At 45.5% G+C, this 26,610-nt stretch overlaps 2 protein-coding genes across 2 annotated transcripts in view; one reads left to right on the forward strand and one right to left on the reverse strand.

Annotated features, from left to right (window-relative positions):
• Positions 1-26,610, reverse strand: part of LOC144737829 (uncharacterized) — a 54,987-nt gene that overhangs the window by 22,692 nt on the left and 5,685 nt on the right. The window lies entirely within an intron of this gene.
• LOC144737858 (uncharacterized) lies at positions 5,333-19,610 on the forward strand. The gene is made up of 3 exons (XM_078620730.1): positions 5,333-5,385; positions 6,079-6,138; positions 13,765-19,610. The coding sequence occupies exon 3, from the start codon at positions 13,793-13,795 to the stop codon at positions 15,458-15,460; it is 1,668 nt and encodes a 555-aa protein (XP_078476856.1). The 5' UTR covers positions 5,333-5,385; positions 6,079-6,138; positions 13,765-13,792; the 3' UTR covers positions 15,461-19,610.

A 26,610-nucleotide genomic window follows, 5' to 3' on the forward strand; every position in this document is an offset into this window, starting at 1 on the left:
TACAAAATATGACTTGTAATGTTTTACTGCCATGTGACTAATGTTTCTCAACAGCAGGTCATGTTATGTGTTAAGAGGTAATTACAGGGATCTCAGAATTAGTTGTGTGAATATCCACGTGCTTCGTTCTCTAAGACATTACTCGTCCTTTGAATTAATTTTGTTTTCCGTAGCCGGGAGTCATGGCGCCAGTCGACCACGTGGGGGGACATTATGGATGAAGTGAACCCTTTCCCAGGCCAAAGCTACGAGCATCCCTCCCCAAAGGTGTGTATGGGGTCCATGGGGGTCAAACACCACATTCTCACACCATTTCACCACACCATTGCACCAAAACATCACTACAACTCACATTATCTCTTCACGTCACCTTTCTCATCACACCACCACCAACTCAATACACCGTCACAGAGCCTCAATGCGTCAATACCATCACGACACTATCTCTCCAGAACATTCCACAATTTCACCTCTCTATATCACAACACCATCTCCCAACACCATCCCTCCATCTCTCCACCATCACGTCATGCCATATCCCACTCGTACAGGCAAATGAAGTCGCCATTCATTACCAATGAAGACAGAATGATATCATGCAATCTCATGAATTATGTCTGTGAGCTGATTGGAAGTTGCCATTCCAGCTGCCCATTATGGGTGCTGCAATAAAATTTGTCCAGATCATGGGCATCCAGATCTTTACAATAGAACATTCTGTGGAAACTATTGCCCTTGATGATTGTTGCAACAATCGCCATGAAATCGTTGTAGACTATCACTGCATTAAGTGCGTGTATTGAATTTGTGAGAATATGAGGATGTAACATGTATTTTGATAACATTAGGTGATGGTGTATATTCATACGTGTGCTAGCATGTTTGCATGAGTGAATGTGCATGTTTGCATCCGTACATAGATGTGCAAGTATGCATTTTTGTTTGCATATGTGCCCGTCCATGTTTGTGTGCCTGCGAGAATGGATTTTGTCCTGAGTGTGCATGTCTAAATGGTCATGTGCTTATCTTCGCGTGAACAGAGGAGCATTGGGGAGGTGAAGAACTTCAGCGGAGTGACGCGTCTCCAGGAGGACAAGCGCCTTGCGAAGGAGAAATGCACAATGGAAGAGAAGCGCCCCAATGAGGTGAAGCACCTCGCCAAGTTGAAGCACCAAACGGAGCAGAAGTGCCTTCGAAATAATATCCTCAACGACGTGAAACGCGTCATGGAAAAGCGTCTCCTTGAAGAAACGCGCTTCATAGAGGAGAAGCGCCTTCGCGAGGTGAAGCGTCTCAAGGAAAAGCATCTGGAGGAAGAGAAGCGCCTCATAGATGTGAAGCAGGTCAAGGAAGAGAGGCGCCTCATGGAGCAGAAGCGGGTGGAAGAAGAGAAGCGCCTTGTCGAGGAGCAGCGCCTCATTGAGGTGCAGCGGGTCGAGGAAGAGATGCGCCTAATGGAGGAGAATCGCCTCTTTGAGGTGAAGCGTCTCATAGAGCTGAAGCGTCTCGAGAAGAAGAAGAAGCGTCTTGAGGAGAGGCGCCTTCGCAAGGTGAAGCTCCTCGAGGAGAAACGTCTCATGCAGGAGAAGCGCCTCGTTGAGGTGAAGCGTCAAGAGGAGGAGGAGCACTTGATGGAGGAGAAGCGTCTTGTGGAGCAAAAGCGCCTCGAGGAGGAGCAGCACCTCGCCAAGATCGAGCGACAATGGCTCCAGACCGCTACCACCAGCAGCACCACCACCACTGACACCACCTCCGCCACCACCACCACCGCCAACGCAACCAAACCTGTGTTGAGCCCAATTGCTCCAAGCTTTGGAGAAGAGCGCTTCCAAGAAGATAAAGCAAACTCCAGAGTCGCTGAGCCACGGTAAACCACTCTGCGTGTGCGCCCTGTGTGTTTATTTTTGTTATGTATTGCCATGCTTCTCACGCAGCATCAGCCTTACTCGGTCTCAAGACTTTTTTTCAGGAGGATCCTGCCAAGTTTGCTCGCATTTTGCAAGAAAGTTGCTACTGTTTGCGATCCAAATTGAACGATTTGCATTGCTTGTGTGGGTTCAGTAACAGGGAGAAAGCTGCAGAACCTTCCCAGAACAGGGGGATGCATAATCCACACGGAGAATGTGGCCAAACGTGGAAATCAAACCCAGGTCAATGTTGCTGTGAGGCACAGGTGCTCAAGCCCTGTCGCGCTCACAAAATTCACAGACATTGCAAACCCCACGTGTACATTCCGATATACTGAGGACAGATTTATTTTTCATAACTGATTTCTGGGTTAGACCACGTAACAAAGTGGGCATATCTTCACCATGTAACCCTCCATCCACCGTGAGATTTTCGCTGTCTATCGCCTGTTTCCAGGCCAGGTGCCAAGTCGCCTTGTAATGCACAGCGACAGCTACCACTGAGAGGGGTGTTCAATTTAAAACGCGATGAGATGAGAGATGCGAGAGGCTCATCGCATGCAATGCACTCTGAGATGCCTTCGACGTCAAGGGAGGTGGCTCTCTCGACCACAAATCACTGACGGACACTTTTTTTTAAATCGTGGATGTATTGAAGCGGCCAAATTGTCGTGCACTCATTCTTCACCATTACAGTTCAGATCTTGCTTCCCGCCCTGGCTATTATTGCTGCTGCATTGACCACACAGATACACACCCATTCCGTCACAGTGGACGTTCAGGGTCTCTATCGATGCCATTTGAAATGCTTAGGACATTATGTGCAAGGGGTCAATTAGAATATACATATAGAAAATTTTCAATCTAGATTTGAAGTTTTCGTGACTACAGGGATCCATACTCTTTGGTTATATCGGTAAATTCACGTAGGCATGAAATAAAATAAATTAAATTAAATCATGACGTTTCGATTGCCATGTCGTTATTGCAAGAATGCTTCTTGCTGTGGTTTCCCACCTGATGATGATTGCTTGTGTTGCAATCGAAACGTTGTGATTTAATTTATTTGATTTTATACCTACGTGACTTTACCGAAAAAATAAATGTCACTTAAAATTATTCAGCTAAATTTGCACAGCAACGCCACCCACTACTGTGAAACTACAGCAGCCTGTGTGAGACACAGCTGCACCTATCTCAAGGATAGCCTGGCGCCATGAGAATGACAGCATCAATACTAAGAACACTCACTGGCCATGTCGTTATTGCTGTTTCTATTCAGCTCGAATTAATCCGCCACACATTCTACCCATGGACGATGGGAAGATGGCGATGTCTGCCGTAGCAGGAAGGTGGAACGGTGTCGTGTTGTCTCTTCACAGATCTCAGCCAGCTCAGCCCTCCTCCTCACTCGTCCAGGCCTTTAAAGTGAAGACAGGGGTTGTGGAGAAGGAGACGAAGGAAGAGGTGAAGGAGATGATGGAGGATGAGGTAGAGACAGAGGAGGAGAAATCGGAGGAAGAGAAGGCAAAGGAGGACGAGATTGTGATGGTGACAATGGAGAACACGGAGGGAGAGGAGAAATACAATACGGAGATGGAGGACAAGGAAACAACAAAGGATGAACAGATGGTCGTGGTGGAGGACATGGAGACGACGGACAAAGGGGAAACAATGGTGGTAGAGGAGGAAGAGAAAACGGTGGTGGAGATGGTGGTGCCGGAAGTTGAGGAGGAGATGAATGAGGAAGAGATGGTGCTAGCGGAGGAGAAGAAGATGAAGATGGAGGTGGCGCAGAAAGAGGAGGAGGTAGAGGAGAAGATGGTGGTGGAGGATGAAGAAGAGGGGATGGAGGAGGATGAGACGGAGGAGAAGATGGAAGAGGTGCAGGTGGAGATGCACGAAAAGAAGAGGAAGCGAGGGGGCCTCGCTCGAGTAGCGACAGCGATCGCCTCACTCCTCCGCCGCGTGCTGCTTTGTGGTGGCAGGTCCACCGCCCAGTAGGGGTGGTGGTGGTGGTCGTGCATCGGTGCCAACCGTGACCACTATCCCCACACTACCCGCCCACCCCGTGATACTCGCTACACACACCACACGGTTCCCCAGAGAGACGGTGCCACTGGGACCACAGCTGGGGAATGAAGCTGAGCAGCAGATGCCAGGACTACAGCGGAGAATGACTGCTGCCAGGAGACCTCACATCACACACACACGGGACTATGCTTTTAGCATAGCCGGACCCACACTGGGCCCCTTCCATGCTGGTTTTCATCCAGGCGGTCCTCATGTCTGGATGTTTTCGCCTGAGGACGACCGCTCGTGTTGCGATCGAAACGTCGTGACTTATTTATTATTATTTTATTTTTTCTACCTACGTGACTTTACTGAAAGAACCAAAGAGTATGAAAGTCGTCTTGTCTGCTGATGTTGTTCATATCTGTGTACATCGATATCCCACATTGCTTACACGTTCACACCACACACAATGAAATAAATAGAAACTAGAACGACTTCCGGGGATGGGCAAAGATCGAGGAAACTCTTTAAATGGAGCGAGTTCAGTGTGTTCGATTCAACATCTGTCAGTCTGTGTCTGTTCGCCTCTGTGTCTCTCTCTGCCTGTCTCTCTGTCTATCTGTCTCTGTGTTCCTCTTGTCTGTGTCTGTCCGCCTGTCCTGCCTGTCTGTATGTGTGTGTCTATCAGCGTCTGTCCAACCGGAGTCAACGACTGTCAGTAGCAGCATGCGTCCGTTCAACTCCCACGGCTACACGCCACTCAAACTTGCTCCCAACACACAAAGATCCCCCGTATAGCCTTAACAGACTGTAGGGGCAAGTGCTGTTAGCGGGCACCTATTAAGATTGGGACGGCACACGAGGAGTGGGTGGCCAGCACCACGCCCGGACGCCTTTGTCTCCCCAGTGGCGATGTTTACACACCGCACCGGGTACTCGTTTGAGGCTGAGTCGACGTAGGGGAGGCTCAGGACCGGTTCAGAAAGTCGTCACTGGCGGTGTTGGCCACGAGCGGGAATGGAACTCGGCTGGTCAGTGCGGAGCGCAGCGCTCACCACGACACTGCCGCTCCCCTTCTGTCAACAAACTTGAACTCTGACCCCGCCCTCCAACGTCACCGCTCAGCGTGACCTCATCGGCGTCAAACGCCAGGGGGAGGTGTTCCTCGGTAGTGACGTCATGTCACCCACCTCCCCACCACTGCGCTCTTGAGCGTGACGTCATCTCTGCTCGGCCGCTGCCGATATCTGTCCCAGTGCCAATCCTTATTTGGGCAAAGCCACGCCCAGTAACTGGCGGCTCATTAACATAATGAATTCGTGAAAGTCGTCGCGAGTTTCGAGCCGCTCATTGGGGGAGGGGAGTGTCATCGTACCCCGCAAGTGACGTCATGTCACCTGCTGCCGCGTGACGTCGCGAGGGACCAGGAAGTTCCCGCTCTACCCGTGCACTGAACTCCGAGGTGAGAAATTCTCATCGCTGTTGTGGTTGTGGTGTTGGTTGTTGTTTTGGTGGTGGTTGCGGTGGTGGTGGTTGTTGTGGTGGTGGTTGTTGTGGTGGTTGTTGTGGTGGTTGTTGTGGTGGTGGTTGTTGTTGTGGTGGTGGTTGTGGTGGTGGTTGTTGTGGAGGTGGTTGCGGTGGTGGTTGCGGTGGTTGTGGTGGTGGTTGTGGTGGTGATTGTGGTGGTGGTGGTTGCGGCGGTGGTGGTGGTGGTGGTTGCGGTGGTGGTTGCGGTGGTGGTTGCGGTGTTTGTTGTGGTTGTGGAGTTGGTTGTGGCGTTGGTTGTGGTGGTGGTTGCGGCGGTGGTTGTGGCGGTGGTGGTTGCGGTGGTGGTTGCGGTGGTGGTTGCGGTGTGGTGGTGGTTGTGGTGGTGGTTGTGTGGTGGTTGTTGCGGTGGTGGTGGTGGTTGTGGATGTGGTGGTGGTTGTTGTGGTGGTTGTTGTTGTTTACCGAGGTAGAGCCTCGCTCTCTTTCGTTGGGATGTCAATTGAGTAGCAGCGAGCATGGAAGCGATGTCCAGGTTGTAACTTTACAACGCGGGGCCTTGCCTCCTGCCCTCGCCTGATCGCGTTTGCTTCAAATCTCTCGCTTAAGTTTAATTTCTCTTCACCTGGCTCGCAACTTTGTAACTTTGTTTTACTTTATATATTCTCAGGCCAAGCCCGCTTGAGCTGCTATACCGCTCTTGTTTCAGAAGCGACCTTCCCACAACAAGGTGAGGTTTGTCAACAGCGTGGCGGTGTTCACTCTAGACGCGTGGTGGTGTTCACTCTAGACGTGTGGCGGTGTTCACGTTAGACGCGTGGCGGTGTTCACTCTAGACGCGTGGTGGTGATCACTCTAGACGCGTGGCGGTGTTCACTCTAGACGCGTGGCGGTGTTCACTTTAGACGCGTGTCGGTGTTCATTCTAGACGTGTGGTGGTGTTCACTCTAGATGTGTGGTGGTGATCACTCTAGACGCGTGGTGGTGTTCACTCTAGACGTGTCGCGGTGTTCACTTTAGACGCGTGTCGGTGTTCATTCTAGACGCGTGGCGGTGTTCACTCTGGACGCGTGGCGGTGTTCACTCTAGACGCGTGGTGGTGTTCACTCTAGACGCGTGGCGGTGTTCACTCTCTGCATGTGGAGTGAGGACAACCGGGATATCCGGAGATAAATCCACGCGACCATGGGGAGAGAGAGACACGTAAACTCGAAATATACAGCAGGCGTCAGGGTTGGGATCGAACCCACGACTTCCTGTATGCCATGACAGGTAGTTAACATCTCACCACCAGGAGAGAGACATGCAGCCTCGGCTGTGTTGGTTGTTCCTCAATGAATTACTTGGAGTGAGGAAGCATTAATACTGAGCGGATGAAGGTGGCCAGGCATGGGTCTGGACACACCACCACCTGTGAACCGTGTCACTGAAAAACCCTGAAAATGTTATTTTTGTAAGAAAGAAAAAAGCTGAAAGAAATCAATTTAACTAAATGGGATGTTTTTCACTGAAGGAAATTTAACCTTAACCCACTTCTACGTAATGTCGATTTTGACAACTCGGGAAGGGAATGACGTGGCAAGCTGAAAATAGTCGTGTTCACTGATTAATTCCAGACAGCATAAGCTGTGAAAATTTCATGACGGCAGAGCTCAGCGTTGGAGAGTTTTTGCTGCTTCACACAAACAAACATATGTAATTTCTGCTTTATATTTAAGATAGCAGTTGTACCTGTTATTCACACGGATATGTATTGAAACTCCGAGAAGCCAATGGCTTCATCGGCCAGGAGCGAAGCGCCACCTAAAATCTCCCGGCACGCTGTTAACAGCTCTAGAAGTACGGTACACGAAGAGCCATATGGTAGGGGTACGCGTTGCAGAGCGCTTAACTCAGGTGTGTTGCGGGTTGATTCCACACACTCCATGGTCATTTCTCCCCCCCCCCCCTCCCAAAATACAAAAGTCTATTTTTATAGTTATTACATTGTGTACAGTATGGAACCTACCCACATGCCAAATTTCAAGTGTGTTGCATATTGGGAAGTATGCAAAACATTTCGAACAGACACACATATCCACACATTTCCCTTTGATATATAGACTAGCTTTACTACCCGGCTTCGCCGGATTAAAACACGGCCTACGCGGAGTGTTTGGGGGGGGTGACGTCAGCAAGCACACTGTGAAATGCTTCCGCATGCGGGTGTGACATCACAGATGTGATGACAGATGTGATGTCACTGCTCACTTGCATGCAAAATATATGCATTATTGCACCCCTTCCCCAAGATACAAAAGTCTATTTTTATATTCTTAGGTTTTTTTTGGTAAAGTCACGTAGGTAAAAAATTTTAACTTAAAATTAATAAAAGTAAAATAAAAATAAAAATCACGACGTTTCGATTGCAACACAAGCAATCATCATCAGGTATATAAATGAAATAGCAACAAAACATTCTAACCAGAAAAACTATAGACAGACATATAAGCAGACAGATATCACCAAGATACATAGAGAGAGAGTAACACAGGTACAGAGAGGGAGATCGTCTCTGTTGAGTGGCCTTAAATAGGCAGAGGGGGCGGGGGCAGAGAGATGGAGGGGGTTAGATAAAAAATTAACATGTCAATGAGTGCGGAAAATGCGTAACAAATTAACATGTCAATGAGTGCGGAAAATGCGTAACAAATTAACATGTCAATGAGTGCGGAAAACGCGTAGTAAAGAAAGCAAGTTTGAACATTAGGAGAGAGGGAGAAAGAACACACTAAATTAAATAACCTAGCAAAATATCGAAATGTTATGTAATACAACACAGAGAGTCGGTCAACACACAATTAACGCATAGCCTGGTCGATTACGTATTTCAAAGATTGCTAAGTTAGAATTTAAGTGTGAAAATTACAAAGAAAGACAAAACATAAAACAAAAGGAACGGAGACACACAGACAGAGCAGAACATAAGAACGACAAAAAACGAGTGTAGACAGAAAAAAGTACACTAAATACATAGGCAGATAGAGAAAACAAAAACCCAGAGAGAGAGAAAAAAAGGTAAACTTGGAACTTCCCCGTCCATTTCTCTGCCCCCGCCCCCTCTGCCTATTTAAGGCCACTCAACAGAGACGATCTCCCTCTCTGTACCTGTGTTACTCTCTCTCTAAATAACCTATGTATCTTGGTGATATCTGTCTGCTTATATGTCTGCCTATAGTTTTTCTGGTTAGAATGTTTTGTTGCTATTTCATTTATACCTGATGATGATTGCTTGTGTTGCAATCGAAACGTCGTGATTTTTATTTTTATTTTATTTTACTTTTATTAATTTTAATTAAAAAATTTTTACCTACGTGACTTTACCGAAAAAACCTAAGAATATGAATCTTTGCAGTCACGAAAGCTTCAAATCTAGAATTGAACCACTTCTACGGGGAAGTTCCAAGTTTACCTTTTTTTCTCTCTGGGTTTTTTTTTCTCTATCTGCCTATGTATTTAGTGTACTTTTTTCTGTCTACACTCGTTTTTTGTCGTTCTTATGTTCTGCTCTGTCTGTGTGTCTCCGTTCCTTTTGTTTTATGTTTTGTCTTTCTTTGGAATTGTCACACTTAAATTCTAACTTAGCAATCTTTGAAATACGTAATCGACCAGGCTATGCGTTAATTGTGTGTTGACCGACTCTCTGTGTTGTATTACATAACATTTCGATATTTTGCTAGGTTATTTAATTTAGTGTGTTCTTTCTCCCTCTCTCCTAATGTTCAAACTTGCTTTCTTTACTACGCGTTTTCCGCACTCATTGACATGTTAATTTGTTATCTAACCCCCTCCATCTCTCTGCCCCCGCCCCCTCTGCCTATTTTGGGCCACTCAACAGAGACGATCTCCCTCTCTGTACCTGTGTTACTCTCTCTCTCTATGTATCTTGGTGATATCTGTCTGCTTATATGTCTGCCTATAGTTTTTCTGGTTAGAATGTTTTGTTGCTATTTCATTTATACCTGATGATGATTGCTTGTGTTGCAATCGAAACGTCGTGATTTTTATTTTTATTTTATTTAACTTTTATTAATTTTAATTTAAAAAAATTTACCTACGTGACTTTACCGAAAAAACCTAAGAATATGAATCCTTGCAGTCACGAAAGCTTCAAGTCTATTTTTATAGTTATTACATTGTGTACAGTATGGAACCTAACCACATGCCAAATTTCAAGTGTGTTGCATATTGAGAAGTATGCAAAACATTTCGAACAGACACACACATATCCACACATTTCTCTTTGATATATAGACTAGCTTTACTACCCGGCTTCGCCCGGGACTTGGATTCTTGTCTTGGATTAAAACACGGCCTACGCGGAGTGTTTGGGGGGGGTGACGTCAGCAAGCACACTGTGAAACTCTGCCGCATGCGGGTGTGACATAATAGATGTGATGTCACTGCTCACTTGCGTGCAAAATATATGCATTATTGCACCCCCTCCCCAAAATACAAATGTCTATTATTATACTTTTCGCATTGCGTACAGTCTGAAAGCTACCCACATGCCACATTTCAAGTTTGTTGCATGTCGGGAAGTATGCTAAACATTTCGAACAGACACATTCACAAACTTCCCTTTTTTATATATAGATAAATCAGCATTTTGCGACCGCCACCGTATGGCATATTATTATGTGCCAGGGACTCTTGAGAGGACAACAGTCCAAGTCCATAATTTGCAATAAGTAAGAGAAAGGCAGTTACAAGCGACTCGCAGAATTGTGCGCAGTTGCGTATACAGTACACGACTTCCGTGAAGGCAAACACCTTCAGCGAGCGCGATGCCGATCACACGCGTCAAATAAAAAGCAAGGGACAAGTCCTTACTAATAACTCTTTACTAACAACTTTGAAGCTTTCGTGATTGCAAGGATTCATACTCTTAGGTTTTTCGGTAAAGTCACGTAGGTAAAAACTTAAGTAAAATAATAATAATGAATGAAAATAAATCAATTAAAATCACAACGTTTCAGAGGCAACACAAGCCTCCTTCATCAGGTGTCAAAAGGCACAGCAAAATATCTGTAGTGGGAGTTATTTGTAATGGGGCATTTAATATATAGGGTAAGAGGAGGGGGGAGGAGCCAAGGGGGACGGGTGCAGGATGGGGGGGGGGGGTTGCGGTGTGGGTGGAGCCAGGAATGTGAAAATAGTAAAACGTTGTAGGAAGGTGAAAATAGTAAAACGGCGTCTAAATAGTCATTGGAGGGAGAACGAAGTGTAGGATGGGGGAGGGGGGGGGGGTTAGGATGTGGGTGGAGCCAGGAAGGTGAAGGTGGAACTAAAAGACGGCGTCACGGATGGTGGAGGAGGGACGCAGAGCGGGGGGGAGTGGCGATTTAAGTTTAACATGGTTAATCACATCTTTCCAATGATTGCTCAATTTGAATCCATCTTCTCGGGTGAAGTTATGTCTGTGTTTGTATATCTGTATGGCTTCATGGACAAATCTTTGGTGGTATCCAGCCGGCTTGCAGAGTACCTTCGTATCGGAGAAAACGATATCATGATCACCCACAGCATTGTAACAATGATTGGCAATGGCTGAAGAATTTGTTCTGCCATGTTTCAAATCTGATTTGTGTTCGCGAATTCGGTCCGAAATGTCGTTTCGTCTCCCCGATATACAAGTCCCCGCAGGTACAACTCAATTTGTAAACACCGGGGTACTGTTAGTCCGGAATGACATCCTTTACGGATGGGATCAGATCCCAGATTTTATGTACTGTACTGAATCGGACTTGGATCTTATGTTTGTTTAGAATTTTGGAGATCTTTTTGGTCACGCCTGCTATGTATGGCAACGTGACAGTTTTGATCGGAGTTTCAAGTGGTTGTTTCTGTATGGTGGGAGAAACAGCTTGGCGGATAGTGCGGACAGAGTATCCGTTCATCTTGAGGGCCAAATGTACATGTTTCAGTTCACTGGCCAGGTGGTGTTGGTCAGAGATGCAATGAGCTCTCTGGTATAGTGTTTTGATGAGAGAATTCTTTTGAGCCGGATGGTGGTGGGAATCAGGTTTCAATTAGGAATCTGTATGGGTGGCCTTCCTGTAAACACAATGTCCCAAGGATCCATCAGGTCTCCTCTCAAACAGAACATCCAAGAATGGTAGTTTGCCATCTTTCTCCACTTCCATGGTGAATTTGATGGATGGGTGTCTGGAATTGATGTGGTCCATAAAATGGTTCAATGCTGGGAGGCCATGTGGCCAAATGACGAAAGTGTCATCCACATATATCTTCCACAGGGAAGGACGCAGGGTGGACGTCTGGATAGCATCTGATTCAAACTTTTCCATGAACACATTGGCTATCACTGGTGACAAGGGGGAGCCCATGGGGGTACCCTCATTCTGTTTGTAGAAGGTGCCATTCCAGGTAAAGTAAGTGTTGGTGAGGCAATGCCTAACCAGCGCAGGTACATCCGAGTTCAGTCCATGTTGGACCAAGTCTTCGATTATTGTTAAGGTGTCAGGAACTGGGACTTTGGTAAACAGAGATACCACATCAAAACTGATGAGGATATCATCAGGAGACAGTACCATGTCCTTGACCATAGAGACCAATTGGGTTGAGTTAAGTACTGCTGTCGAGGTCTTGCCAGTGAAGGGGAGCAGAGTATCTGATAGTAAACGGGCCAGTTTGTAGGTAGGAGAGTTGATTGTACACTATGGGTCGTAGTGGGGAGCCTTCTTTATAGATCTTGGGAAGACCATAGAATCTGGGAGGTCTTGCAGCCGAGGGTTTTAAGGAGGGACGTTTGGTTGGTTCGATTAGGGACGTCGAACTCGTGATGATCTTGTTGGTCTTTGTCGTTAGGCTGTTAGTAGGATCCTACTAACAGCCTAACGACAAAAACCAACAAGATCGAACCAACCAAACGTCTTTTACGAGGATTCATGTCTGCATTTACCACAATACTTGCAGTCAAATGCAAACAAAACACACTATGATAATATATGCATTGTCCTTGAAACTGATTGGTCCACACCAAGGGACGGCGTTTTTTGAGCCTTGACCCAATTGGTGCTCGACCAGAGGACGCCAATTGGTGCTCGACCAGAGGACGCCAAAAGGCGTACAGCTCACACATTATCATAGTGTGTTTTTGCGGTTGGGGGTTGTGAGGGGTCCTACGATCCCTCGCAAACACTCCCAATGGCCGGGGGGGCTACGGACGTACTGGCCTGCAACGGCAGACATGCAGACCTCGGTGAGGGACTCTGGGGTCACCCGCGTCCCTCACGGAGGTCCGCATCTCGGCTGAGAAACGTATATAAGGCAGACCTCTGGAGAGGTCCTGGCAGTTGAAGACGACCAGTTGAAGCAAGAAGACCTGCTAGAATAGGACCCTGGACCCCTAGCTCCACCGTCTTTTTAAGGGCCGAAGCTCTGTGAGGCCAGTGGTGGACCCTGGGTCTCCCATAGGATATTATAGCCAGAGGACCTGGAGCACAGCCGGGGCAGGCATGTTACGTAGGAGGCGTATACTATACCGAGTGGAAGTACTCGAGATAAACTGTACGAGGAGTTGATGTTTAGTAGTTAGGGCGCGTGTATATAATAAAGACGTGCCCCCAACAAAGTGTCTCCGGAAAAAACACGACACAGAAATGAATCCTCGTAAGGTTTCAGTTTTGTTGCCAGAAAAAAGGGGAAAACTCCTATTATTAACTCCTATCATTTTTCATTGCTGGAGGGTTTGCCCCCCTCCCTACCTTAAAATGCTGGCTCCGCCCCTGAGTGTGTGACAGTGTCAAGTTTGTATTTGCAGTAAAGTCTATTAATTCTATTGAGCACGGAGGTTATATCAAAACGGTAGTTTATTTTTGTTTTCCTCTGGAAGTCTTTGTAAGATTGGAGTCAGGAAGTTATCACAGCACATGTGCAGCTGAAGTCGGAACTTCATACCAGCATTCAAGGACATCTATGCCTGGTTTCACACCTCTAAGTTGCAATTGAACATTAATTTATGCATTTGTGCATAACACAAATAGTATTTTTTTCAACACCCTTTGCTATGTCAGCTGAATTTAGCTTTCATAAATAGTAATTTTGAAGCCAGACAGCCGAAATCGTGTGCTCGGAGTTTTGGGTTAACATTTATTTTGAAGATACTAGGGCTTCCAGGTATGTTTATAACCATTTGCCCTCTCATTGTGTGCCATAACAGCCCGTGTGATGAATTTGGGACACTTTTTCACTATCATGAATATATGTATAAGTATAGACGTGTAAGTCACGTGTGACTGTATATATGCATTGATACTGATGTGTAGATGGTGTGGATATATTTTTCTGTCTGCAGCTGTCGCTTCCTCTGCAGAATTGGTCTGATGGAGCAAAGGCACTCGGCGCGGCTCGGTGCAAAAAGGCAACAATGCGACCTGCGTGCCAACAGCACAGATCGTACTGAACATTTGACACAGCACCAGAGAACTCACACAGCAGAGAAACCCGTCAAGTGCAGTGTGTGTGGGAAAACGTTTGCACAGTCATCTACTCTTGTAAAACACCAGAGAACACACACAGGAGAGAAACCCTTCAAGTGCAGTGTGTGTGGGAAGGCGTTTGCAAAGTCATCTACTCTTGTTATACACCAGAGAACACACACAGGAGAAAAACCCTTCAAGTGCAGTGTGTGTGGGAAGGCGTTTACACATTCATCTACTCTTGTAAAACACCAGAGAACACACACGGGAGAGAAACCCTTCAAGTGCGGTGTGTGTGGGAAGGCGTTTGCACTTTTAGCTACTCTTGTAGAACACCAGAGGACACACACGGGAGAGAAACCCTTCAAGTGCAGTGTGTGTGGGAAGGCGTTTGCACAGTCATCTGCTCTTTTAAAACATCAGAGAACCCACACGGGAGATAAACCCTTCAAGTGCAGTGTGTGTAGGAAGGCGTTTCAACAGTCATCTACTCTTGTAATACACCAGAGAACACACACAGAAGATAAACCCTTCAAGTGCAGTGTGTGTGGGAAGGCGTTTGCACAGTCATCTGCTCTTGTAATACACCAGATAACCCACACAGGAGATAAACCCTTCAAGTGCAGTGTGTGTGGGAAGGCGTTTGCAAAGTCATCTATTCTTGTTATACACCAGAGAACACACACGGGAGAGAAACCCTTCAAGTGCAGAGTGTGTGAGAAGGCGTTTGCACGGTCATCTACTCGTGAAGCACACCAGACAACACACACGGGAGAGAAACCCTTCAAGTGCAGTGTGTGTGGGAATGCGTTTTCACGGTCATCTGTTCTTGTAATACACCAGAGAACCCACACGGGAGATAAACCCTTCAAGTGCGGTGTGTGTGAGAAGGCGTTTGCACATTCATTTACTCTTGCAGAACACCAGAGAACACACACAGGAGAGAAACCCTTCAAGTGCAGTGTGTGTGGGAAGGCGTTTGCACAGTCATCTGCTCTTGTAAAACACCAGAGAACACACACGGGAGAAAAACTCTTCAAGTGTGGTGTGTGTGAGAAGGCGTTTGCACGGTCATCTACTCTTGTAGAACACCAGAGAATACACACGGCAGAGAAACCCTTCAAGTGCAGTGTGTTTGGGAAGGCGTTTACACTTTCACCAAATCTTCAAAGACACCAGAGAACACACAAGCATCACAATATCCACAAGGAGTGGAGTCTGAAATCAGCTTGTGAAAGTCAAAGTGATGCAATGAGTTCATCTCTCGTGAAACAAGAACCGGAAGAAAATCCCAGCTTGGATACTTTGAAAGGTATCGAGGTGAAACGTGAAGATGTGAAGGTGAAATGTGAAGAAGTGATGGTGAAGAGCAAAGAAGTGAAGGTAAAATGTGAAGATCAAGATTCAACTCCAAAATCGGACCTTCACATCGATGGAGGCAACGTGAAGCAGGAGGAGAATTCTCACTGTGAGGCAGAGCGAGGCAACTCCCAGCAGTTTGTGGAAGTGGAGGTGTGGGTTGACTTCCTCCGAGACAATAGAAAGTCAAATGAAGACCCGGGAGATGTGTAAGCTTGAGACGATGTCGCTCCAATAGACGCACCTTTGTCACAGGCCTTTAATGACAAGAATGTGAAGTTGAACACTCGGTTCCTAGGTTCAACCTGCAGGGTAAGAGCGGCCAGTCTTTGTGGACCTGTGTGTTGGTTAAATTTCTAACCAGGAGCGAGAGCCAATAAGCTCCCAAGCATTCACGGTGCCTTAATGCGGCGAGAGAGTTTGTGTACGTCTGAGAAGCTGATCGCTATACCGTCGAGAGCCTAGTGCTCTCAGAAGGGTCACCCAAGGCGGGAAGACTTCAGTGGAGACGTCAGACAAAACCCGTTTCGAAAGGTCCCCACGTGACCTTTTCAAATAAATTGTGATCCAAGAAAGCAACGGGAAACTACTTGGATTATTTCTCCCTTGAAAACTTCAATGATGACAAGCAAAATCAACAAAGGCCCTGAGTATCGGCGTCCTTTAAATAGGACAGGGGTGCTAATAATCTCCGAGCTTGTGTCAAAGAACCCTTTCAAAGTAGAAACTTGGAACGTTAGAAGTTTACTTCAAGCAGGAAAACTAGCCAATGTCGTACAAGAAATGGATCGACTTAAAATCAACATAATCGGTCTAAGCGAAACTAAATGGCCTGGAACAAAAAAGTTTATATCGAGCGAACACCACATCTTCTGCTCCGGAGGAGAAGAAAACACCAAACAAACATACGGTGTCGCCTTTATAGTACACAAGAAATTAGCGAATAAAGTCAACAACTTTACCCCAGTATCAGAACGAATAGCACTACTACAATTAGCAGGCAACAAAGTCAACGTGAACATTCTACAGGTTTATGCTCCAACAGCAGATAAACAAGTTTATGAAATCGAATCGTTCTATGAGCAACTAACCAACACGCTGAAGAAGCAAGACATCACTATAATCCTCGGCGATTTCAACGCCAAGGTTGGCCACGGTCGAATGCAGAACATTGTCGGAGAACACGGACTAGGAACAAGGAATGAACGAGGCGACAGACTGGTTCAATTCTGCCAAGAAGAACGTTTCAGTATTGCTAACACGTGGTTCCAATTACCACCTCGACGACTGTACACGTGGACCTCGCCGCAAGACTCCGACAACAACATCGTCAGGAACCAAATCGATTATATCCTAATTAACATCAGGTTTAAGTCCAGTGTGATTACAGCAAAAACCTACCCTGGAGCCGATATATCGTCAGATCATAACCCAGTAACAGCTACAATAAGACTCAAATTGCGATCAATACAATGTACAAAGACGAGACGAGCAGACCTGGAGAAACTGAAGAACAGCGCCGATAAAAGACAAGTACAGCAACATCTCAACGATAGCATCCGCTCAATAACAACAGAAACAGCAGATGTTCAGGAGTACTGGCGCTCGTTCAAACAATGCATCACAGAAACAACAGAAGTCATGCTGGGACATCAGCCACCGAAAGAGAAACAACGATGGATGACACATTGTATTCTCGATCTAATGAGCAAACGAAGAATGTACAAAAATAACAACTTGGAGAAGTACAAACAAATGCAACAGAAGATCAGAGAAGCAATCCGACAGGCAAAAGAAAAGTGGATGGAAGAACAATGCGCCGAGATTGAAGAACTAATTAAAAAACATGACAATTTTACTCTGCACAAGAAGCTCAAAGAAGCTGGTAACATCTATAGACCAGCCCCAACAGCTACCTTGTATGCGGACAACAACCAACCAATCCTAAATAAACAAGAAAAAATGGACACCTGGACAAACTATATACACAAGCTCTATGGTGCCGCGAGAACACCTGCAGAAAAAGACCAACAGATGTCGAAAGACGCTCTACACATTTTAACATCAGAAGTAGAACATGCAATCAAAACAGCTAAGTCAGGCAAAGCGTGCGGGCCCGACACAATCTATGTAGAATTGCTCAAACTATTAGACAGTAACAACATACGACAATTGACTAATTGGTACAATCAAATATACAATGGCAATAAAATTCCATCCGACTGGCTACAATCCATCTTTGTGGCCATACCAAAGAAAGCAACAAGCCGGAAATGCGAGGACTACAGACTGATAAGCTTGATGAGCCACGCGCTGAAAGTCTTCCTGAAGGTGATCCAACAGCGCATACGCTCCACATGCGAAAATGCATTGAAGAACACACAGTTTGGCTTCTGCAAAGGACTAGGCACAAGAGAAGCAATCTTCTGTCTACAGATACTACTACAGCGATGCTACGAACATCAGAAAGAAGTGTACATCTGCTTCATAGATTACGAGAAAGCCTTTGACTCAGTCGACCACGACCGACTAGCAGCTCTATTAAAACAACTGGGACTAGATAAAAACGACATCAACTTCATCATTGCTCTTTATTGGAAGCAAACAGCCCAACTCCGATATGACAACGAATTGACAGACCCAACACCAATACAAAAAGGTGTACGACAAGGTTGCCCACTTTCACCCAGTCTTTTCAACATCTACTCGGAGCAGATTTTTGATCGAACACTAGCAGATAAAAACATTGGTATTAAAGTCAATGGACAAAACATCAACAACATCAGGTATGTCGACGACACTGCACTGCTGGCCGATTCGGAACAAGACCTACAACAAATCTTGGACGAGGTTGCCACAGAGAGTCAAATATGGGGCTTACGAATTAATAAAAAGAAAACAAAGGTTATGAAGGTCAGCCGAACTACAAGCGAAATAACAATCAAGCTTGGCAGCGAAAAATTGGAACAAGTACACCGATTTAAATACCTTGGTGTAATCATTGACGATCAGTTGAACCATGAAGTCGAAATCAAGAGCAGAATTGAACAAGCAAGGCAAGCATTTATTAAATGGAAAACACTCCTTGCAGACCGCAACTTGAGTACATCACTGAAACTGCGCACACTGAAATGCTAAATCTGGGCAATTTTGCTGTACGGAGTAGAGACGTGGACACTAACAACAACAGCAACAAAAAGTCTCGAAGCTTTCGAGATGTGGCTATATCGAAGAATGCTGAAAATCCCATGGACAGCCAAAACCACCAATACACAAGTTCTGCAAGATATGGGCACTGACAGGCAACTGCTGAAGACCATCATTAGCTGGAAGTGTTACTACCTAGGCCACATTGCCCGAAACGACCACAAATACCAGCTATTAAAGCAAATCCTGGAAGGAAAAATCGAAGGGAAAAAACGACCAGGACGGCCAAAAACGACACGGCTCAGTAACATCAAAACATGGCTACAATTAACAACAGCACAAACTCTACACGCCGTGCTAGACCGGGACCAATATCATCGTGAAGTCGCACACGCCGTTAGGCAGCACTAAAGAAGAAGATGGTGCTTACTTAATCGCCTCGGCAACTCGGAGTTTTGTATCGTATCTCGTTTCAAACACTCGAAGAGCACCCCCAAGTAGCAGCTGCCCCTGTGTGGCACAATGTGGTGGCCCTGCACCGGCCTGCATGTAGACAAGAGCCTGTCAGTAGAGGGCGATGGTTGATGTGGCACCTTGGTTGTGGAGTTTGTAGGTAATGTTTGGAATTTGCTCAATTTTGACCCAGACACCAGCATTCGTTTTGAATGGCGCAATAGTATTAGTTAAAATGATTGTCAATAATTTAGAATGATTACTTGTCTGGTGTGCGCACATGTAACATTTTGTCTATAAGGGTCAAACATTGAATAAGTGATGTTAGGACAAAGTTTGTGTTTTGCAAGTAACCTGTACAGATCACTTGGGTGAGACTCATTGATTTTGTGATACAGGTCAAAGGGTACTTTTGTGTTTTCAGGAAGCGTCTGCCTCTGGAGCAACTCATTGTCTTTTAAATAGTGAGCACGCTCGGATCATTAATCAGTTACAAGGCATACCAATTCAAAGTTACACGAAAAGGAGGAACATTCTCTACAACACGAATTATAATTTTGTATTATGTGTTGACATACATTTTGTCGAATTAGGACGAGAAATGGTCCTTGCTGATTGTAAAGTGACGAAAAAAATTGCACACGAGCGACGCATCTACGCAAGCTCCCGATGCTCCGTTTTGAAGTTTGAAAATGAAACAACTTTGATTTATGTTTTGAATTAGATAAATGTACTTCTTCATTAAAAGCTTATTCATTGAAAACGATATTTCGTGTGAATTTTCTCTCGTCGTGAAGTAGATGGCCTTGCTGGGGGTTCAGTTTGATGCAGACTTTCACCTGTTTGGGATCGCGGGATCGAGATGAGGCGACACAGAGCTGGCCGTGCGATAAGACCGCCGTCTGCAGATCGATTCCAACGCGATCGAACGTCTGTCCCTGCCCCTCCGTTGTTCATGCAGAGGGCACGTAGGTTTGCAGCGCCCCCTGCATGAAAGCGACGGAACGTGCAGCGTTCGTCACGAAGTTGTGCGTAAGCGCCATAACAAGGCGCTGTAAGCTGACCTGCCACCACGTGCACTGGTCAACAGGGAGCAGGCGAGAGAGAGCGAGGTGCGTAGGGGTCGACCAAAGGTTAAACCCCCGGCACCCCACCGTGACCGGAGACTAACACCCCTGACCCCCCACTCGTCCCTAATGCCCATTAAGATCTTTCAGAAGGTTCTGGGACAGGGGGGGGGGGGGGTCAGGAGGGGAGGGGTGATCCCGACCTGGGGATAAAAGGCCGGCCCTCTGGACGGACCGGGCAGTGTTCACCAACTCAAGCCTGAGGACATCCGAAGACCTGAAGACTGGAACAGCACCCGGGGACCCTCAACCGAGGCTCTTGTTAGAGCCGGGTTGTAGTGGACCCGAGGTGAACTCAGACACTCTGGGACCCTCCCCCAGCTCTAGCCAGAGCCGAGTTGTAGCGGACCAGAGGTGAGCTCCAGTACCTTGGCTGGGACGGGTCGTCCAGTCTTCCCTTAACGCCGGGCTAAGGGACTCGTGGGTGGCAGAGCCCGGAGTGTGCAGGCTGCGATAGAAGGGAGGCTGTCACTCCCGTAGGCTATCGGGTGGAAGGGGTCGTACCCCTTCGTGTTTCAGTCGTGTGTAGAGCCGAGTTCGAAAGAGTTATAATAAACGTGTTGCCTCAACCAGACGTCCCCGTGTGGTTAGTTAAGGACACAACACTTATATAAAAGAGTATAGCCAGTGGGTTTTCAAAGTACCTTCGTTTTACAGAAATCAATTTCGCGTGAGCCCACCGCATTGAAACAATGCTCAGCTGAGCGAGGCGAGCCCCGGGAGGGGGGGGGGCTCACCTCATATTTGTCACGTGCCGTAGCTCACGTGACATTTGCCGCGACAATGTCTGGATGTTTTAGCCTGAGGACGATCGCTCGTGTTGAGATCGAAACGTCGTGATTTATTTATTATTATGTTATTTGTTTTACCTACGTGACTTTACTGAAAGAACCAAAGAGGATGAAATACGTCTTGTCTGCTGATCTTGTTCATATCCGTGTACATCGATATCCCACATTGCTTACACGTTCACACCACACACAATGAAATAAATAGAAACTAGAACGACTTCTGGGGATGGGCAATTATCAAGGAAACTCTTTCAATGGAGCGAGTTCAGTTAGTTCGATTCAACATCTCTCTGCCCGTCTGTGTCTCTGTTCGCCTCTGTGTGTTTCTCTCTGCATGTGTCTATGTCGTCTCTGTATCTCTGTCTCTGTGTTCCTCTTGTCTGTGTCTGTCCACCTGTCTTATCTGTGTGTGTCTGTCTATCAGCGTCTGTCCAACCGGAGTCAACGACTGTCAGTAGCAGCAGGCTCCCGTTCAACTCCCACGGCTACACGCCACTCAAACTTGCTCCCAACACACAAAGACAAACATCCCCCGTGTAGACTGGACAGAATGTCAGGGCAAGTGCTGTTAGCGAGCACCTAACACAAACACAAAGATCCCCCGTATAGCCTGCACAGAATGTTGGGGCAAGTGCTGTTAGTGAGCACCTAAGACAAAGACCCCCCATATAGCCTGGACAGACTGTAGGGGCAAGTGCTGTTAGCGAGCACCTAACACAAACAGAAAGATCCCCCATATAGCCTTAACAGTTTAATTTCATTTTCATGTATTTGGTATAGCCCTGTGAGCCATTCGGCTCTTGAATCGGGTGCAACCGCAACAAATAAAAAACAAAAACATGAACTAGAAAACATCTCAAAGTGACTATGCGCAAACAGAAAAATCCATGGAAAAACTGCAACGTCTTCCAGAAAAAAGAACCGTACACCAACGCTGTGCAAAAATCCCAGTGGGATGCCAGTCAAACAACAACAACCACAAGACAACTTAGATTAAAGCCATCATTCTAACTCCGGACTACAACAAACATGGCTAAACCAAAAATATTTTTGAAATCACCAAAATAAAGCCATAAGCAATGTAACAGTGATCATAGGAACTGTGACCGAAATTTCACAATAAACGACAAAAAACATGTTCCACCAAATTTCTATTTAAAGCTTTCGTGACTGCAGGGATTCATCTTCCTGGTTCTTTCGGTAAAGTCACGTAGAATGTAAATAATAAAATAATAAAAATAAAAAATAATAAAATAATTCTCACGACGTTTCGGCCACAACGCAAGCAGCCGTCAGGCGAAGAACAGGTCTGTCAGAAAGACAGCGTCTGAATGAACACCACCAGGCTTGGCAGCGTATATTTAAGCTGGGTTGGAGGGGGAAGAGCGCCTTGACAAAGGAATTTGCATATGAAGAGGGATTTAGCATATTCATGGTAAATGCAGGTATGTGATTAGTACTACTTATGCCCGTGCATTATGCAGGATTAGCAACATCAAACGAAGGTGATATGGGAAATGCAGGTATGTGATTAGTACTACTTATGCCCGTGCATTATGCAGGATTATCAGCATCAAAGGGAGGGGATGGGGGTAGCATTAACAAAGGGAAGGAATGTTAATAGTATGTAGCTGCAGTTAATAAACAACCACGTAAAAAACTAAAGTATAAACTACATAGTATCATCAGTATACTAAATATACTCCAATAAGCTGAGCTACTAAAAGTAAGTAATACATTACAATTCTACGTCGCAAAAAATATAATATGCTTCCAGCTAAACTTTTTTCTCTTACATCACACGGGTCTACCCCGTACTATATACTACCATAGACAAACTCAACATTAAATTATATACTGTATTACTATACACCACTCTATACCTTCGACTATAATATTACCCTAAGTATTATTCTACCCACCCTACTGTATACCACACTGCTGTATGTTCACTATACATTTACGATACTGTATATTACCTTATACATTGTATTAAACATTACAATTTTATACTATTTATACAATCTGCTATACTCTATACCATTGACCGTCGCGTGAAAGATACTAAGAGGAAGCAACGAAATATGTCAATGAGAGAGTGGTAAGAGGAGACTTGCAGGGGAGCAAAGAATCCATTCGCTGTGGAGAATACAAGATATTTTGACAATGCCAGTCAGTGGACTGCGGTCTTTTTTACGTGGTTGTTTAGTAACTGCACCTACATACTATTAACATTCCATCCCTTTGTTAATGCTACCCCCATCCCCTCCCTTTGATGCTGCTGGTCCTGCATAATGCACGGACATAATATGACTTGAAACCCCCCGCCCACCTCCTACGCATTTACCATATATATGCTAAAATCATCTTGATATGCAAATTATTTTGTCAAGGCGCTCTTCTTCCAACCTCCCCCCCTCCAACCCAGCTTAAATATACGCTCCAAGCTTGGTGGTGTTTCGTTCTTCACCTGAGGACGGCTGCTTGCGTTGTGGCTGAATTTTAATTATGTTTTATTTTTATTATTTTATTACTTCCCTTCTACGTGACTTTACCGAAAGAACCAAGAAGATAAATCCCTGCAGTCACGAAAGCTTTAAATCGAAATTTAATGCGATTCTTGCCCTGTACCCCCCACAGTTCACATATCCGACCCCTGGTTCGATTTAACAGATAATTTACATACATATGTATAGAGTGCGATTTAATACTTCTAATGAGATTAAAATATCGTACCTCCGTTTATGGTGGTATAAATTATTCAACCAGTTGATAGTTTATAGACGTTTAATGTTCAGTGTTATTGTTTATAGTGTTATCAGTTTACGTGTTTTTAAGTACAGGTTATCCCCGGTATACTTCGGTATTCTGGACCTGAACGTTGCAAAACAATTCCTAACGAAGACATTTCCCCACCAGAGCGCAAGCCGCTTATGAAAAGAACACGGGCCGACGGGAGCACGTGCTTCCATGGTTGGTCAGGGAGAGGGCATGGTTGTATTGCCCACAGGTGCCATCGGGTATGCCCGCCCATGGCCGGTTCCGGTCGAGGTCATCGAGGTGGGTGATGTAAAGACAGTGCGTCAACTAAGGGACAAGTGGTGACAACAAGATAGAGAGATTTCGAGAAGGGAAGGCGAGACCAAGTGTGGACGGAGGTTCATGCTGAGAATAAGAGAGGGGGAGAAACGAGGTTCGGGGCTGTGTTGGCAGGGATTCTGGTCGGGGCTGTTTGCCGTCTCGTCGTCATCGTTGCTATATTTTGACGCCTGGGTCCTAAGCCGCGTTAAAGGCTAAATAAAATAACCCTCTGTAGTCTGAGTCTGGAGTCATTACAATTTTAAGGATTTATAATTGCACTGGCTTATATTGGGGTTGTTCGATTATTTATATATTCATACTGAATATTGCTATTTGATGCCATTGAGATGGAACATTCATCCAGCAGTGGACAGCTTAATCCTAATACCACCAAAGTGTTATTCAAATAATTGTAATCCCATCCTGATCCTGCACCTTCATGTTTCACATTTCCCACCATTGGTTTGCACGTCCATATTACATACATACATACATGTTACATGCATACATACTACATACAGACATATCTCATGCATACATATTACATACAGACATGTTACATACTGACGAGCAAAGTGTGATTCCTAGAGGACCACGGTGTGAAGCTAAGAATTCGAATGAGATTCGATTATCACACTTCAATGTACGGTGTTCTAATCCGTAACACTAGTTTATGATGTTATTTTATAGCGTTATAATGTATCGCTCATAGCTTATATTGTTAGATTTCACAACATTATAGTTTACTATAACACTAGTTTGTAGTGTTATTTTAAAGCGTTACAATGTGTAGCCCATAGTTTAAAGGTTATGTTGTTAGAGTTTATAATGTTAGAGTATACAATGTGAGTTTACAATTTGAGAGTTTGTGGACGTGCCCTGTTCTCGTGGGACCCCACACGGATTTGGAAATAATTGCTATTATCATGTCTGAGCTGGAATGAGCGACTAAAGTTTAACGTTGTTTAATCATAGCGGTGTGTAGGTTAGTGTCATCGGTGCTTAGTGAATACTACTCATGAATGAACTCATACTTCTTTCGGATAGAAATTTGAAATCGTGTTGGTAGAACAAGTCGCCTGCCTTTTCTAGACGAATTGTTATCTGCAAGTGCGTCCGTAAATATAATGCTAAAATACACAGCATAGGGAAGGCTGCCTTGTTGGGGAGATGTAGTTTGGACAAGGCGCTGTGACCGGTTGATGACACGAATTCTGAAACAATGGAGTTAAACACTCGCTGCTTGGCCCCGTCGACAGCAGCGAAGGCTGTCATATACCGCCCCATTTACGAGTTGGCTGTATAATGTGTATAGTTGAAGGTGCTAGGTGTATTCGATGACATCTAGCAGTGAAAATCGTGATTGTAATATGACCATGTTGTAATTGTGATAATTTTTATCCGATCCTTGCACGTACACTATACATACATATTAGCGATTCTTATACGACCACACTGTGATTCTAATGATTCTAATGATAGTATAATACCTTAACTCCGTTTATATGGTTATGAATTATAACACTAGTTTATAATAGTTTAATGTTTAGTGTTTTCGTTTATAGTATTACAGTTTACATGTCATAGAGTACAGTTTATCCCCGACATACGTCGGGATTAGGGACTGGTACGTTAATCTTAAACAACTACGCTGGTTTGGTCGTCTGCGTGCGTATCTGGACGTTAATTTATTTACGGACCCGCCCAAACAGCTCGCTCTGATTCTATGAAAATAAATCAGCCGGCAAAAAGCCACAGCTCACTTTGATTCGATAAAAATAAATAATTAACACGCCCGGAAGAGAGCGATAGCATAGGTTTGGCAAGGTCTGCGCCGCAGTGCTGCAGTGCACTGTGGGCGCAGACCCTGCGCGGTGTGAGTGTGGTGTGTATGCAAGTGTGCGAATGGTAGTTACGCTAATATTACGTTTATTTATGTAAAAAATGGGTGCTGCGTGCTGCGATTAGTGGAGTCCCCAAACAACTTTACCTAACGAGTAGGCAGGGGTCGCTATACAGTAAGTCTTAGCGGACTGAGCTGGCAGCTTCACCTGCCGGGACCACGGCCAGTTGCGTAGCGCACCCTACAGTTTCGCCCATGGGTCAATACCCCCATGGGGCAACCCAGCTGACTGTTTGATGGGTACAATGGGTACTTTTCGGTTTATCCGGCTTATTACCATTATTATGTATTGACGTTGATCACGTCTCCATGGACGGCTTGCTGTCTACTTCGGTTGTGTAATTCAGATGTTGTGCATGCTGCTGCTGGTAAGGGCATGTGTTGCATAATATGCAGCATGTGTCCGCGTATCATGTTTGGCACGGACTGCAGTTGGCGTTCCTGTACATTTATGATGTTTTGGAGTGGCAATCCCATGCACATTGAAATGTACTGTCAAAAAAGGTTGCAGCCCGGCCCCCGCCGCTGTCACTCTCTGACCGTTGCACAAGCCATATCGGAATTTACGACATGCTAAAACAATGAGTACAGTGTGACACCACCCGGGTAACTCCCGGGATCAAAATGGGCATTGGAAAGTGATCGCTTTATTGAGATGATTATGGTACTACCACAGGGTATTGTGAACGGTTCAGGAGGAGGAGAGGTCTGGATTTGTAAGTCTCACAGTACCGGTAAGAAGCGCCGGGTGGGGGATGCCCTCCACTGGGGTACAAATTCTGTCATTATTAGTATACGATCATGCAATGTTTCTATCTGCAAGCTGTCATAACTGAAACGATCCCCGTTATTGTTCGATTG

Source organism: Lampetra planeri, chromosome 74 (genome assembly GCF_965212315.1).
Source record: "Lampetra planeri chromosome 74, kcLamPlan1.2.h2, whole genome shotgun sequence".
NCBI classification, from domain to species: domain Eukaryota; kingdom Metazoa; phylum Chordata; class Hyperoartia; order Petromyzontiformes; family Petromyzontidae; genus Lampetra; species Lampetra planeri.